The 17,708-nt window shown below is 38.8% G+C and overlaps 1 protein-coding gene across 3 annotated transcripts; it reads left to right on the top strand.

Moving 5' to 3' along the window:
• The first annotated feature begins 490 nt into the window (after positions 1-490).
• On the top strand, positions 491-15,809 carry AFG2B (AFG2 AAA ATPase homolog B). Of its 3 annotated transcripts, none has more exons than XR_011235106.1 (8): positions 491-1,666; positions 2,529-2,714; positions 7,095-7,253; positions 10,072-10,281; positions 10,787-11,010; positions 12,648-12,778; positions 13,662-13,787; positions 15,483-15,809. XR_011235106.1 is itself a non-coding variant. In XM_069483986.1 (8 exons), exons 1-8 carry the CDS (start codon positions 581-583, stop codon positions 15,645-15,647), a joined length of 2,256 nt encoding a protein of 751 aa, XP_069340087.1. In that variant the 5' UTR covers positions 491-580; the 3' UTR covers positions 15,648-15,809. The 3 variants fall into 3 exon arrangements, 2 of the variants coding, with proteins under 2 accessions (XP_069340087.1, XP_069340077.1); XM_069483986.1 differs by having other exon boundaries at positions 10,787-10,979; XM_069483976.1 differs by having other exon boundaries at positions 581-1,666; positions 12,643-12,778; positions 15,483-15,647.
• Positions 15,810-17,708: the final 1,899 nt, after the last annotated feature.

Here is a 17,708-nt window from a genome sequence, read left to right as displayed (position 1 = left end):
TCACATTGTGCCTTTTCATAGGAAAGACCTCAAACAGTTTGGAACCCTGGTTATCAAAGGTGCCAAGGCTGTATTAGCAGTTACTTCATGTCACCTAAGACATCTGCACTAGAGCACCCAAAATACTGTGCCCATGGGACAGTCGTAGTTTCTACACAAAATAGCAAAGTCCCTAGGCTGATATTCCAACAGTGGCAGTGATGCTCCAGTTTGAAGGCCAGGAAAACAGTGTGCAATGCCCGTGACTTCCAAAGTATATGTAAACACCAAGATACATGTCTAATGACCTAGTGAAGTTAGCTTACGCTGCCTCCCAGACACTTGTAATGAAGACCATCTCCATTAAGCTCTGAGGTGAGTGACTAGATTTCACCAAAGCACACACCAGAACCGCCCAGAGGACCAGAACATTTCCTAACCTCGGATTGGCCCTTTCGGCCGTCGCTCAGCCGCTGGCAACCAAGAGTCTTTCCTGACGCATGCGCATCACCTGCTTCCGGCTCGGGAGCGCGGTGTTCCGGTCTTTCCAGGCCGGGTGGGATTCCTGCCCCACTTTCCTCTGCCTGGTTTTCTGTGTGCAATGGGTCCGGAATCGGGTCCTTCCCCGGAAGGGCCGCTCTTAAAGTTGCTACCCTTAGAAGCTAGAGACCGAGGCACCCAGCGCTGCCGCCTGGGCCCGGCCGCCCTCCGCACCTTGGGCGCGCACTTGGGCTCGCCGGTGAAGATCTCGCTGCCCGACGGTGGCTCCTGCCTCTGCACTGCCTGGCCTCGGCGGGACGGAGCGGACGGCTTTGTGCAGCTGGACCCGCAGTGCGCGAGCCCCGGGGCGGCAGTGGGGGCCCCGGGGAGTCTCAGCCTCAGTCGCCTCCTGCTGGTGTCCTGTCCACCCCTGCGGCGCCTCACCGTGTGGCCAGTGTTGCGAGAGCGGGCAGGCGCGCCTGGTGCCCCGAATCCCGCTGTGGTGCTGGAGGCGGTGCAGGAGCTACTGAGGAACCGGCCGATCTCCCTGGGCCACGTGGTGGCCGCTCCGCCGGGCGCCCCCGGTCCGGTGGCCGCCCTGCACATCGTCAGCGGGACGCCCAACCCGGATCCCGCCGGACTGGTCACTTCTCGCACCTGCATCGGCTTCAGCGAGGAGCCTCCGTCTGAAACGCGGCCTCTGCCCGAGGTGCCCTTGGGGGGTCTTTCGGAGGCAGCCGATTCGCTGCGGGAGCTCCTCTGCCTGCCACTCCGCTACCCCCGCGCCCTGGCCACGCTAGGGTTAGCGGTGCCCCGCGGGGTGCTCCTGGCGGGCCCCCCCGGAGTAGGCAAGACCCAGCTGGTGCGGGCCGTGGCCCGGGAGGCGGGCGCGCAGCTGCTGGCAGTAAGTGCTTCCGCGCTGCAGGGCACTCGGCCTGGGGAGACCGAGGAGAACGTGCGGCGGGTCTTCCAGCGGGCCCAGGAGCTGGCCAGCCGCGGGCCCAGCCTCCTCTTCCTGGACGAGGTGGACGCCTTGTGTCCCCGGCGGGGCGGTCCACACCGAGCCCCCGAGAGCCGCGTGGTGGCTCAGGTGTTGACGCTGCTGGACGGCATCAGTGGGGACCGCGAGGTAGTGGTTGTGGGAGCCACCAACCGGCCGGACGCGCTAGACCCAGCGCTACGCAGACCCGGAAGATTTGACCGAGAGGTGAATAGGCCTGGCGGGTTAGCCCCTTTGTCCCAGGAACTGCGGCCTCTCTGGCCCTGGTTGGCTGCTCCGAGTCTTTTACCTCTTAGGTTTCGGAGTTGATGAGGCTCTTTGTAATGCAGAGAACACATTCTCTGCCCTTGTATGATCTGTGAGCCAGGACCTGTTTTTTTATTTTTTTTGTGCGCAAAGTCAAATTATTCTGAGAAGCAGGATGGCCATTAAAGATTAGTTTTGTTGTGCAAGTCCTGAAGATGTGTACTCTAATCAATAATGTTAATTCTTAAGAGAACTAGTTCTGCTACAAGCATGTTAAACTCATAATAAGATTTGGAATGAAAATTTAAAAGAGTAGCCTCAAGAAGTGTTGAAATAAAAAGGCAGAAGGCAGGAAAGAACTAAATCGAAGCAGGCATTAACTTCTGGATTTACTCTTTCCTTCTCAAGACACCAACATCCTATCCACAATGGAGAAAGTATCCACAACTGCTCCCTGAGTTGCTAGGAAGGTTGAATATTCAAAGCTGTTCTGTTTTATAAGTTTTGGTCCTAAATTGACTCTTGATTTCTAAAGAATAGTTTGAAATTTAGTGACTAAGTGATGTTTGGATTTTGTGATAGGATTCTAAAGAGAGATGATAATTGCACACTTTTAGTTTAATCTATTCAGGACTTGAGTAGATTTCTTCCTTGCACCATCTAGTCTGAATAAGCTCCTTAAGGGCAGGGACCTAGACTGTATGGTTTACGATTTTATCCCTGGCTGCGAGAACTTAGTAGGTTCTTAAAAATAACAAAAACTTGTTAAATGACATAGAAATTTTAATTTTAAACTATAAATTTTTCTTGGCTTTGCATATAGGTTGTCATTGGAACTCCCACACTTAAACAAAGAAAGGCAATTCTGCAAGTGATTACCTCAAAGATGCCCATCTCCAGTGGTGTTGATTTGGGCCTTCTTGCAGAAATGACAGTTGGCTATGTTGGCGCTGACCTGACAGCACTCTGTAGAGAGGCTGCCATGCACGCACTCCTTCATAGTGAGAAGGTGAGTATTAATTTATGAACTTTTATGTTAATCTTTTTATTAATGCAACATTAATTTTGGGGTTAAAAAAGTGGTAAGTACATTTTCTTGAAACATTTGATAGTTTCCACAGCTGTTAACGTTTTACATCTCAATACAATATATGGTTGAAGGTGGGGATAAAGAGCTGTGTCCTCCAAGATTACTGAGTGAATTTTCCCCTACTCCCATAGTAACTCCCCATTGCTGAAGCCCAGAGCAGCCAAGAAAGACACTGTGGCCCCAGAAGAATCAAACACTTTTTTTTAACTTTGAATTTTTTAAATTTTTGAAGGAACTTCAGACTTAGAAACTGCAAAAATAGTACAAAGAATTTTTGTATACCCTTCACCCAGATTCTCCAAATGTAACATTTTGCCTTGTGTGCTTTATCATTCTGTATTCATGTGTATGTATTTATATACATATAACTATTTCATGAAACATTGGAGAATATACTGCAGCCACGATGCCCCTTTACCCTTGGAAAGTTAAGTGTATAGTTTCTAAAAACGAGGACTTGAACCACAGTATAATGATTTAGCTGAGGAAATTAACACCAACACAATGCTTTTACCTAAACAGACCTTAATCTAGAACCATCCTTCTTTTATTTTAAGAGTATAGGTTAGTTATTCTGTAGAATATTCCTCAGTTTAGGTTTGTCTGATGTTTCCTCATAAGTCAATTCAGGTTTTGGATTTTTGGCAGGAATATCACAGAAATGGTCCTGTGTTTTTTTCATTGCATCTATGAGGTAGCACTTGATATCTCTTTGTCGTGTCACTGCTGAAGTTAACTTTCGTGTCTTGGATAGGTGGTGTCTGAGATTTCTCCATTGTCAAGATATAATTTTTCTCTTTGTTATTAATAATAAGCATCTTGTGGGAGAAATAAACTTTAATAAGGAGAAGATTGGGCACCTGGAATTTTATTTAAATTTGTCTTTGATATTGAGGTCTATAATTCATGACTACCTTTCTTAACTATTTAAGATATTAGCTTAAATATAATTCTTTTAATTACCATTGATTGGGAATCTAGTCATTTTGTATATATAATAAATAATCCTGAATCCCTAAACCCTTTCAGAAAAAAATTAATTTCAGCAGTTTGAGAATTCTGGGACAAAATTTTCAATCTGGTTGTGACATCAAAATTGTTTTATCTTAAACTACAGAAGGGTGATTTATCATCCTAAAATTTGAAAAACCTTGTACTTAAATAATTCATACCATCCTCAATTTCTTTTCCTTTACTGCTACTCTTACACTGAAGGTGGGGAGGAGTTATGTGATCTAAGTCCTTATATTGTATGTTTAGAACCAAAACTGCTTGAAATTTTTTAAGTCCCACGTGTAAAGGTGTGAGAATATATGTCTTGAGGGAGAGGATGAGAGTGCCAGGGGATGGGAGGGAGATTTACATTTAGGATTTCCTCTGCTTTGAAGTTCCAGGTCTGGCTTAGGTGGACCAGTCAGCTGCTGTCATCCTAGGGTGGAGCCCACTGCTACTTCAGGAGGGGCCTGCCCAGGTGTAGTTACCACAGGTGATGGCTGAGTTCAGAAACAACCCAGGGGAAGTGGAAGGAAGAAGGGACAGAGACATCTGGGAAGGTACTGACTCCATCTTTTTTCACTTTCCCCCACCAGGCAGCCGAGGGGCTGCTGCTGCCTCCATCTATGCCAGGGCAGACATAAAACATTAAAGTTTGTTAAACTTTTTGTGACGTATTCCTATTAAAGAATTAGAAATGTTTAGTATATACGTAACACATGTGGAGGGAAGAGAATTTGTATGTCCGAAAAGGTTATGAGAATCAAGTGAAATAATGTGTACACACAAATGATCTTGAACTATAAATGGGATTTTTGAATATTAGTTGGTGTTATCTAAAAAAGCTATTTTTAAAAATTACATAATAGTGTTCTTTGTGAGAAATTACACAAGATAGAAAACGATAAAGAAAGTAAGAATTGCCTGAAACCTCACCTCCCAGAGATTACAACTGTTGACATTTGGGGGAATGCTGTTCAGAATAGCTCGGTACATATATATCCACTTAACACAATTTTACATAAGTGGGATGAAATAGTTTATTATTGAAAATGGGAATTTGTGGACAACTAAATGTTCAGAATTTTATAAGAGGACAAATGCTTTAATAAATATAATACATATATTACAAATAGAAATGTAAGGACTTTTTAACTAACAAAAAATTTCCTTCACTAGAATAATCAAGGAAATTGCAAGGAGTCTCCAAAATGTAATCTTAGAATGAAGATGACCTTTCTAGGCATAACAGAAAACCAAATAGCCAAAAAGGAAATTATTTGCTAATTTGACAATTTGGGGATGGCAAAACAATACTGTAAGTAAAGTCAAGACTAGGAAAAATACTTTTAGCCCAGTTTCCTTGAGATAGAAAAAACTTTTACAAATCATTAAGGCCAAAAATCCAACAGAAAATGGGCAATAAGATATGAACAGGTAGTTGACAATGAAAGGAATACCAATAAACATGAAAAATCTTTAACCTTAATTTCTTTTAAAATTACTGTCTTTTGAGGTTTTTTTAAACTTTGTATTTTGAAAAATCTTTTCTAATTGCTTTAAATTGCATTTATTTGAGTAATAGTAAAGTATAACTTTTAAAAAGTATATATTGGCTCTTTATTTTTTCTTTTGTGAATTTTCCTTTTTTTATTTTGAAATAATTTTAAATTTATAGAGAAATTGCAAGATAGTTACAGAGAACTTCCACTAAACCCATTATCCAAAATCACTAATTTTTAACATTTTGCCAAATTAGTTTTATCATTTTTTCTCTCTGCCCCTTTCTGTCCTTTTCTCCCTCTCCTCCACCCCTACCTCCTGTGTATATATGCACATACTATTTATGGGGTCCATTTAAGAATGGATTGCATATGTCATGACCCTTTATTTCTTAGCATTTTAGTGTCTGTTTGCTAAGAACAAGGATGTTTCCATATGTAACCACAGTATGGTCATATTTAGTCATTACATTCAGGAAATTTAACATTGATACAAAATGTTCTAAAATCTACAGTTCATATTCCTATTTTGGTAATTGTCCCAATCTTTTTAGCATTTTTTTTTTCTCTAGTACAGGATCTAATCCAGGATAATGGATTGCATTTAGTTTTTAGTCTTTTTAAATCTTGAACACTTTTCTTGTCTGAGACATTTGACATTGTCATAACTGAATGCAAGTCAGGTTCAGGTTATGCATCCCCACTGGGAATACTACGTAAGCAACATTGTATCGGTAAGACTGTTATATGTGGAGGCACAAGATGTCCATTAACTCCCCATTGGTGATGCTAATTTTGATCAATCAGTCAAGGCAGTGTCCAGTTTCTCCATTATGTTTTTCTCCAAACTGTTTTTCCTTTTGCCACTAATAACAAATGTGTGGGGAGATATTTTGAGATATCCTGGTCCTCATCAAACTTTCACTTACCTCTGTGTAGCATCCAATTCTTGTGCAAAACAGCCTTTACTGTGATGGTTGCAAAAGTGATTTTCTAATTCCATCATTCTCTCTATCTTACTCTGAATTGAAGAAATCAACACAATAGTCAGTGCCATTTCTTCCTGTCACGTTGTCAGAAATTTAAGAGTTTGGTAATATCCAGTAGTGAAGAGGTACGGGAAGAAAAGGAGTTTCATATTATTGGATGAGAGTAAGTTGATGCAGCTTCTTTTGAGGACAGTTTGGTAATAGCTGTCAAAATTGTACATGTGCATATTCTTAAACCCAATAATTCTACTTTGAAAAAATTATTGTATAAAATACCTGAACATGAGCGCAAGGACTTTCAGTTGCAACATTGTTTTTAATGACAAAAGACTGGGAATGACCTAATGTTTGTTAGAAAGATATAGTTATGGTACATTTTTTAATGCAGTTATTAAAAAGAGTGACATAGAACTATATTAGTTGACATGAAAATATTTCTAAGATAAGTGAAAAAAGAAAAGTACAGATTGATATGTATAGTATGGTCCCTTTTGTATATCTGTTTAAAAAGATATACATATGTTTATTGCTCTAAAATATATCGGAAGAATATATAAGAAATTTGACATCCACTGGGGATGAATACTGGTAGTACTTGGCAGGGAGACATTTCATTTTTTGTACTATGTGTACAAATGTCTTTTATAATGATAAAATAGATTTACAAAGTCAAAAGAGGATTTTGTTGAATGAGGTACCTTCTTGGAAAAACAAAAGAGGATTTTGTTTTTAAAAAAGTAATTTAGCTTATGTGCCACAAAGACGGCCTACCTGACTTTTTGTTTGATTTTCCTTTTTTGGGTGTATTTCTTCAGAATCAGGACAATCCTATGATTGATGAAACTGACTTCCTTGAATCTTTTAAAAAGATTCAACCCTCATCATTTCGGAGCGTCATTGGACTGATGGACATCAAGCCTGTTGGCTGGGAGCAGATTGGTGGCCTTGAAGATGTAAAACTGAAGTTAAAACAGGTAAAACAGATAATCTGCTTAAGCTAGTAGAATATTACAGATTAATAGTCTGTGTATTTATGATGAAAACATACCTCGCTGAAACTGCTCTTGCTGCTATCATTAGCAATTCTAACATCTAAATCCAGTGATCACTTTTCAGTCCTTATTTAACTGGACTTCTATTTATATCAAAACTTTTTCATACTTTCCCACCTCAACCTTCTTTTTTCTTTGTTTTTTGTTTTAAAGATTTTATAATTTAGGACAGAGGTCAACAGATTTTCTGTAGAGAGCCAAATAGTGAATGTTTGAAGCTTTGTGGGGCATGCAGCCTCTGTTGCAGCCGCTCAGCTCTGTCACTGTAGCGCAGAAGCAGCCGTAGACAATACGTAAATGAGTAATTGTATTCTGATAACATTTTATTTGGGGCACTGAAATCATATCATTTTCACATGCCAGAAAATATTATTCTTTCAACCTCTTTTTTAAGCATTTAAAAATGTGAAAACCATCCTTGTTTGGTGGGCTATACAAATACAGGTGGCAGGCCTTGGTTTGCCCTGGACCTCTGATCTAGAAGACAGTAAATGGACACAATACAGGGACTGGTAAAAGCACAAAGGTGCGGTGAACAGTCATTGTGGCCCTGAGATAGAAACAAACTAGACGTTTGGGAAATAGTCACCTGCAGGGAGTTAGCTATGCTCCCGGCAAAAGTTCGGGTCCCTCAGACAGGGGTCGTCGCAAAGGAGGGAAAAATAATAGGAAACAGAAATAAAAATAATACACAGAGGCAAAAATATAGTTTATAAAGAATAGATTTATGAAGACAGATAAGGAGGGTGCCGGAAAATTGGAAGATTGCATCTCTTCCCACCGAGATGCAACCAAGACTGAACTTTTACACAGATATTTATAGTGTACAAAGTTTTGGTTGCCAGGGGTAACAGGGTTTACATAATAACAGGTAGTTTGGTTTAGGTTCAAAGTCTTCTAAAAGGCTTCTACAAATCCTTTAACTAACTCTATCTAGGTGAACAAAGGGTTATACAGTCTTCTTAGGGCAAACTTGTAAGTTTTATGATAAGGCTATTACTTTAGCAAAAACAGAGACATCTTGGCTATGGTTATTGTGTAACAGAGATTTCAGAAGTCAAGCATGAGCTGTCCCTTATGCTAACCGCATGGTTCCGTCTGGGCCCGTCTTGGGCAGCATATCTTATTGATCAGTTTTCATCTCTGATCCACTCTCATCTCCTGCCCTGGCCTGTCTTTGTTGATCAGCTCCGCTTCCCATGGCTCTAGGGAAAGCCTGCTTTGTCCTTCAAAGCAGGTGGGAGCCACAGGCTTTGTGGACTGCAGTGTCACCTTTGGAGACAAGGTGAGGCAGCTTTTGATATACGAGCTAACACGTTTACATTTTCCTTTAGGGCAAAGCCTTGCAAGACTACTGAAATCATTTCTGTCTCTAAAAATATAGGGGGCATTTCTATAAATCAATATTTCTTAGGCTCAACAGACGCCATGGAAGTTGTGGGGTGCACCCTCTACATCCTCTCACCTACGTTGCAGGTTCAGAAATTGATTTTGCCAATTCACCTACCTGTGATCTTGCCCTAAGGAACTAGGTTTCATAAGTATCAATTATAATTTATTCATCTTAACTAGGAGCTATGTCTCCAGTGAACCCTAGAATCCTTGAGTCCATGGATAAGAGCACTTATAATATACACCAATATTTGTATGCATCATCTCATTTAATGTTCACAAGATGCGTGAGAAAAATTAGCTACACCTTCCTGTTGGAAACACTCAGTTTCCTTAGCTTTGAGGTGTTAAGCTCTCCCTCCTTTCTGAGCATTCTTCTCCTCTCCCTTAAATGTTAGTGCTCCAAGAAGCTTCTGGAAGTCCTCTTTTTGTAGGACTGTGTTCTTAATCTTTGTGTTCAGGATCTTCTTGATGTCAAAGGCTTCACCTGTCCCCTGAAAACTGTTGACTGAAAAATCTATGCATCTAGAGTAGACATTTCTTCTGATCATAAGAACTACTTAGCTGCCTGCCTACTGGATAACCCCGGGGATCTCAAACTCAGCTAGTCAGTTCCACCCCTGCCAACTAGATTCCCCACCTCACTGAATGCAGCCAGCCCCTCCCATTCCCTAAGTCAAACAGTTTTGTGCACCTCTGTATATATTCCTTCTCCTTGTAATACCCTTTTCTGGCCTGGTTGTTAGTTTACAACATTTATTGAGTGCCTACTTTGAGCAGGTATCATTCTAGTTGGGAATTTAGAGGTGAATTTTGGTTACATTCTAGCAGAGCAGAATGACAAACCCAACATGGAAAAATAAGAATAGTGAATTAAAATGTGTTGCAAAATATGGGCAGTAACAGAGTGACTAGGACGAGGGGATTCTACTTTAACCAAGTCCTCTCCAAGGAAATGACATTTGAGCTGAGACCTGAATGATGAATAGCCACACAAAAATTTTGGGGGGATGTTCAGGCAGAGAACAGCAAGGAAAAGCCCTGAGATAGAAACAAACTAGATGTTTGGGAAATAGTCAGATTATATAAGGCTTTGTAAGCTGTGGTGAGTAAAGAATTTGGATTTGCATCTTATTCAAGTTCCAGTGGGAAATCATGGAAGGATTTTAAGCAGGAATTGATGTGAGCTGACTTAGGTTATAAGATCCCTGGCTGCTGTGTGGAGAATGGACTGCATTTCCAGCTCATAATGGGTAGCTGAGCTTTTTTTGAATCAACAAATTAATTTACTGAATTATTTAACATTTTATTGTTATAGTAAATGACTCTTCTTTTTGTATACTTACAGAGCATTGAGTGGCCTCTGAAGTACCCTTGGGAATTTGCTAGGATGGGCCTGACACAACTGAAGGGAATTCTCCTCTATGGGCCGCCTGGATGTGCTAAAACCACCCTGGTGAGGGCTCTGGCCACAAGCTGTCATTGCTCTTTCGTTTCAGTGAGTGGAGCTGATCTCTTTTCGCCTTTTGTTGGAGATTCAGAAAAAGTCTTGTCTCAGGTTTGTTTGTTTATTTCCCCATGTGTTTTTGCTTTTGAAATTTTATTTCATGCCTTATGGGTAAACCTTATTTTTTAAAATATTACTAGCTTTTCTTCTGATTATAAAAGTTATGCATGTTTATATAGAGAAAACTTAGAAAATGCAGGAAAGTGTAAGAAATCTTCTATAATCCTTCTACCTACTGTTAACATGTGGTTGAATTTCCTTTCCTTTTTTTTTTTTTTTTAAACAAAATTGAAGGCAGGTTTTATCTATCTATAGCTTTATCCTACTTTTTAAACTTAACGTGATCACTTTTGAAATTCCATAATAAATATTCTTTGAAAATAATGATTTCCGTAACTCCTACATAATACCATTGCTCCTTGTTTTGTTTATTCATTCCCTAATTCTTAGACATTTAGAATCTTATATTTTAAGCTATAAGTAGTAATGCAGAGAACATACATTCCTGTGCCCAATGTATAACATACAGCTTTTTAATATTTTTTTTCCTAACCAGATATTTCGACAAGCAAGAGCAAATACTCCAGCAATTGTGTTTTTGGATGAAATTGATTCAATCTTGGGAGCTCGGTCAATCAGCAAAACAGGATGTGATGTTCAAGAGCGAGTTCTTTCTGTTCTCCTCAATGAATTAGATGGTGTTGGATTTAAGACAATAGAGAGAAGAGGAAGTAAATCAAATCAGCAGGGTAAATACAAGGAGCTGAAAAAAATGAAGAGGTATTTATTAGCCAGAATGCACCAAAAATCCAGGCCAGCATTAAATAGAATGCATATGTGCTATAGCTTTTCCTATGTCTGACTTAATGTCACAGAAAGATTTGTATAATTTCAATTTGACTCTGTTGAGATTTTTACAAAGCTTGTCAAATTTGTGATTTGGCTAGGAAAGGTGAGATAAATTTTATAATAAATTATCTTAGATATATGTGAATGTGAATTGTATTTTGCCTCAGTATGGCCAGGCATGGTGGCTCATGCCTGTAATCCTAGCACTTTGGGAGGCCAAGGCAGGAGGATTGCTTGAGGCCAGGAGTTCGATATCAGCCTGAACAACATAGTGAGACCCCATCTCTACAAAAGATAGGAAAATTAACAGGGTGTGGTGGCACATACCTGTAGTCCCAGCTACTCGGGAGGCTGAGGCAGGAGGATCACTTGAGCCTAGGAGTTTGAGGTTGCAGTGAACTTTGATGATGCCACTGCACTCTAACCCAGGCAACAGAATGAGACCCTGTCTCAAAAAAAAAAAAAAATAAAAAAAAAAAGGGAGGGGGGGAAAGAATGAGAAATACAATTTTACTTATTGCTAATGGAAAAGGGAGTTTATTCTTATTTCTATATCCTGAAGAACCACTGTTCATCCTTTTCTAAAAATTTTATTTGTAAAACAAAACATTATAATTTCCAATAATTTTAATAGTTGAAAACTTTAATTTTCTTGAGGAATGGGTTTCCTTGGTTTTAATGAAGCTAAAATGACCTTTGGAGGCCCTCTTCCTCTCCTTCTAAGTCTCTGCTCCAGATAGAGTTTGGTATCCTTGGCAATTTTTTTTTTTCTTTCATTCTTCTCTTCTTAATTGTTTCCCATTTTTTAAATTGTCACATGGAAGGAGAATCTTACAGCTCCTTAGGAACATATCATACTAGAATTAGAAGGGACCCACGAGGTTATTTAATTAAGTCATCTTATAATGCAGGAATTCTTTCTACAGTATCTAGCAGGTATTCACCCAGCCTCTGCAAAAATACTTGCAAATATAGGGAACTCACTACTGTGAGGGATTATGTCACTGGAGAGTTGCTCCGATTATTCAATTCAACTAATGATTTTGAATGCTTAGCGTGTGTGTAAGGCTTTGCCCTGTCTGCTTTTAGACATTTTTTTATCCAGGATTATTGTACTTGCAACTTAGATTAATTGTCATTATTTCTGCCTCTGGAAAGAAAAATAAATAAATAAAAAGTAAAGTAAATCTCCCACTTTAGGGATGTATTAGCCAAGACTTTCCATAGCCATACATCTCTGCCTGTTATTTTCCTGGGGGCTTATGTGCTCCTAGGTCACCAGAGAAGCATTCTTTGCTATGGAGTAAGGCTTTTCATTGGTTCTCCCATGAAGAAATGTCTCTCAGGATTAGCCACTCCCTTGACCATGCACACAAAGTAGCTCTTTGATTAATGATTTGTTTCTGGGGTACCTTGATATCAAGAAGGTGGTCTGGAAAGGGGGTATAAGCATTCTGGTCCTAAGAAAAGGATATGCCTATTTAAGAATAAATGGACCTTCTGATTTATAACTTTAAAAAAATTAATAACAACTTATTGACAATAATTTGTTGTGTGTTTTCCCTTAGAGTTTCAAGAAGTTTTTAGTCGAAATGTCATGATTGTTGCAGCAACAAATAGACCTGATGTGTTAGATGATGCCTTGTTACGACCTGGAAGATTAGATAAGATTATCTATATTCCACCTCCTGACCAAAAGGTAATCATTGTACATGTCTACTATGTGTGAACATTCTTAACAATACATCAGCGTCTGCTCTAAGGGGCTCAGCAGAATTGACCTCCAAACTGAATATAGGTATACGTGGTGTCCTACTCATACTGGGTTATACACTCTTCCTTGCCTAGTGGTCCTTCATAAAATCAATTTTGATCTGCTTTTGCTAAATACTCAGCCTCTGTTTTCAGAGAAACAAGCCTACAAGTAAGGTACTTATCTTTTTTTTTTTTTTTTTGGTCACCCAGGCTGGAATACAGTGGCATAATCATAGCTCACTGCAACCTCAAACTCCTGGGTTCAAGCAATCCTCCCACCTTAGCCTCCCAAAGTGCTAGGATGACAGGTGTGAGCCACCGTGCCTGGCCTTGGTAGTTATTTTAGCGTTGTGGCAGACTCAAAATACTGAGTCTCTTGAGTTTACTCAACATTATCTTGCAACTAGAATGGAAGGAAGCCTAAACTGTTAAAAGGGGCTAAAAGGGTTTGGAGATTATGTGGGTCAGCATCCTTAATTTACAGTAGAGAAATTTGAGATTACAGAGTCAGTCAATCAGTAAATACTTTGCCCTTAACATCCAGAGCCACTGACAGGGAGTGGTGAAAGACACAGGATGAATGTTTTGCCTTCTTGAGCTTTTATCAAGTTTTGAAGGGACCGAAAAATAAAAGTATTAAAGTTTTTCATGATGTCGTTATTTTTACCATATAGACCATTGGTGACTTGGTCTTTCTAACCCCTTAGAAGCAAGATTTTTTTGTTTGTTTCTCCTATACATACACTTTTTCTGTAATGTAGCAGAAAAATATCATTGTGTGAAACATAAATATTATAAGATTATAAATATTTATTATTTTGTTCCAGGGCAGGCTTTCTATTTTAAAAGTCTGCACAAAAACCATGCCAGTAGGGATTGATGTCTCTTTAGAAAACCTAGCAGAAGAAACCTGTTTTTTTTCTGGAGCTGATCTTAGAAACCTCTGCAAAGAAGTAAGTAATTAGTAAAGAAATCTAAGGTTCAAAACATTTCCTTGTCTATTCAAATCTTGATTCAGCAGTATTTACTAAAAGACATCTATGTGTGACCTCTTCTTTTACAGCTTACAGTTGGATGAAGGGTACAGAGAGGCAAATCATAGTGCTGACCTGGCAGTTGAAATATGTAGTGAGTTGTGCCCAGTCCAGGCTTGGCATGTCAGAGAAGGCTTTCTGAGAGAGGGGATGTGTAAACTGAAATTGGAAGTATGATTTGAGAGTTAGCTAAGATACAGAAGGGGGAATATTTGAGGCAGAGGGAATAAAATGTGCCAAGGATTAGAGGTAAGAGATGATGTGACATTATTAAATCTTAAAGTAGAAAATGGCAAGAAATAAACCTGGAGGAAGTGGACAGTGTCCAGAGCACACAGGTCCTTGTAAGCCACTTTAAGGCAAAAGAAGCCATTATAGGTTTTTCCATTTCCATAAACTTTTACTAAATATAATACAACATTCACAAAAAGGCACGAATCATAAGGATACAGTTTCTTTCTTTCTTTCTTTTTTTTTTTTTTTTTTTTGAGATAGGGTCTTTCTCTGTTACCCTGGCTAGAGTGCCATGGCATCAGCCTAGCTCACAGCAATCTCAACCTCAAACTCCTGGGCTCAAGCGATCCTTCTGCCTCAGCCTTCTGAGTAGCTGGGACTACAGGCACATGCCACAACCCTGGCTAATTTTTTTTCTGTTTTTAGTACAGACGGGGTCTCGCTCTTGCTGAGGCTGGTCTAAAACTCCTGACCTTAAGCAATCCTCCCACCTCGGCCTCTCAGAGTGCTAGGATTACAGGCGTGAGCCACCAGGCCCAGCCAAGGATACTGTTTCTTAAATTAACATAAAGTGTTTACACTTTCACAAGGACCACTCATGTCAAGAAATAGAACATTATCAACACCCCAGAATATTCCTTTGGACCCTTTCCCAACCTCTGTCCCCTGCCTCCTTCCAAAAGGGACCCACTGTCCTAACTGGGTATTAGTTTTGCCTGCTTTTGAACTTTTTATAAATGGAACCATGTGGTATATGTTATTTTCTGTCTGCTTCTTTAACTGAAGAAGAAATTCATCCATGGGTTTATGTGTAGCCGTAATTTGTTCATTTCCATTGTTCTGTAACTTTGTAGTATATGAATATTCTATATCCATTCTTTTATTTTTGAAGATTTGTGTTTCTACTTTTTGGCTATTATGAATTATGCTGCTATGAATAATCTTATACGTGTCTGTTAGTCCTTGTGTGTATTTATGTCTATTATATGTATAAAACTACAAGGAGAATTGCTGGGTCATGGAGTGTGGTTTGATCTTTTCCTTTATGATCAGTGCTGGCTAAAGATTTTCCTACTCTGAGGTCAAGAAGATATTCTTTGATCTTTACAAATATATGTGTTCATAATGTAAATATTCTGCAGCTTGCTTTTGCTTTTTTCCCATTTAAGGCTAGAATGTAATACAGAAGAAATTATGGTCTACTAAGTGGATTTTTAATCACCTTATTTAACTTTTTAACTTAATGTTTTTAGTGACATGAATATTGCAATCCTATGAAGCGAGACTGAGATGTAGCATTCAGATTTAAAGTATTGCCATATATCATAAAAAAAAAAAAACGAAGCAAAGTAATTGTTTCTTATTGCTTATCTCTTACAGGCTGCCTTGCTGGCTTTGCAAGAAAATGGATTAGAAGCAACCGCAGTGAAACAAGAGCACTTTCTAAAATCACTCAAGACTGTAAAACCATCTTTAAGTCACAAGGACTTGACTTTATATGAAAACTTATTTAAGAAAGGATTTTCTAACTTAAAAGATATTTAAAAATTACACATTGTTCAGTTGTTCACATTAATTGAAATGTGAATTTGCTTGTAGTTTGCAACTTCACATTTTTAGAATTTGTGTGTATATTTCCTGTAAATAAAAAAAGTGTGCCTGATAAGCTAAGGCTCATCTTATTTCTAACAGGTATATTAAAATACTTAGGCTAAAGTACTTCAGGAAGAAAGTGTGTATGTGTTGATTTTGTTGTAAGAGTAGCTATTTTTGGTTGATTGCTTTTTAACTGTGAAATTGCATACTTCAAGTTGCGAAAACAGTACAAAGAACTCTTATACACTCTAAGCCAGAGTCACCAATTTTTAAATTTTGCCACATTTGCTTTCTCTCTCTTCCCCTGGCCCACATATACATATACATATCACACATTTTTCTCACAATTTGAGAGTAGATTATATATATTATGCTCTACCTCCTTAGTACTTTAGTGTATTACATTTCTTACAAATAGGTTATTTTCTTATATGACCACAATGCAGTTACCCAATTCAGGAAATTTAACATTAATACAATATTTTAACTTGCTGTCTAGCGAATTGCTTGCATCATCCCAATAATGTCCTGTATAGTAATTTTTCCCATTACAGGATACCGTAATGGGAAAAATTATAACTATTTGTCATGTCTTTTTAGCCTTTTTTTAAACTTGAAACAGTCTTTCTTGACCCTGGCGTTTTTGAAGAGTACAGATCGATTATTTTATAGAATAATTCATTCCTGGATTTGTGTTTGATATTTTGTCATGACAGATAGAGGTAATGTATCACCAGTAGAACACTACATGATGGTGTTGTGTCCTTTGTATCACAGCTGGAGCACGTCATGTCTGCACATTATTGGTGATGTTAATTTTGATCACTTGTTTACAGTATTGTCTGGTTTCTCGACTGTATAGCTACTGTTTTTCCTTTTGTAATAATAAGTAAAAGTTTTTAAGGAGATAGGTTATATGTAAATTCTATTTTCCTTTATTACAAAAGTAATTTAGATTACTAGAAAATACAGATAAACACAAAGAAGAAAACCCTTTGGTGTTTAACCTTCCTGTCTTTCGTGCGTGTATAGATAATTTTTTAGAACTAAATACTACATAACTCGTTTTTCTCACCTAACAATATCTGGTAAACACAGTGCCACTGTTCACTCACAAAGTGCCATGCTGGGACGTCCAGTGAATGAGACAGATGTGGCACTGACAGGCCAGCTGGGAACAGCAGACAAATTGTCAGTGAATTAATGACAGTGGTGAGAAGTGCTTCAAAAGAAGTATAGGCTGTAAGAGCGTAATGCATGAAATATATGAAGGCAAATGTTAAGCAGTTGTTAGAAGAAAGTTTCCTATTTCTGACTGGAGCCAGTGCTATTGGGAATAATTAAGGGAAAGACCTGTCTAATTTATAGGTATAAGATGTAGTTCCATTACAGTTATTCTAACAAAGTGACCCTTGATTTTGAGTAATAGGAAAATACCTAGAAAACTTACTAGAATTCTGACTTCATCTTTATTGGTTATTAATCTTATAGAACAAGGCAGCCATTATGCCTTTGCCATCCTAGACCTGATAAACCCTGACCTGAACCCCCTAACTCTGAAATCTAGCTATGGGCCCCTGTTTTTTCATAGAAGAAATTTCTAGTGGTTAGGCTGGAAACTTAGCAACCACGCTTTTGTTCAGGCTGTGTTGATTTGCAAATGTCTTTTTAAATTGTAAGTGCAGTTGGCAGTCCATATCTGTGGGTTCCACACTGGCGGATTCAACCAACCCTGGGTTGAAAATATTCGAAAAAGCAAACAATATAAATAAAAAGCAATACAGTATGACACCTATTTACATAGTGCTTACATTGTATTAGGTATTACAAGTCATCTAGAGATGATTTAAAGTATATGTATTTACATATACTATTATGTAGGTAAGCTATTATGTAGGTTATTGGCAAATACTATGTCCACCATTTTATATTAGGGACTTGAGCAATTGTGGACTTTGGTATCCGTGGGGGGTCCATGAATCAATTCCCCAAAGATACTGAGGGATGACT

The sequence above is a fragment of the Eulemur rufifrons genome, chromosome 2, assembly GCF_041146395.1.
Source record: "Eulemur rufifrons isolate Redbay chromosome 2, OSU_ERuf_1, whole genome shotgun sequence".
Taxonomy (NCBI): domain Eukaryota; kingdom Metazoa; phylum Chordata; class Mammalia; order Primates; family Lemuridae; genus Eulemur; species Eulemur rufifrons.
This window is presented reverse-complemented; position numbering and strand designations above follow the sequence as displayed.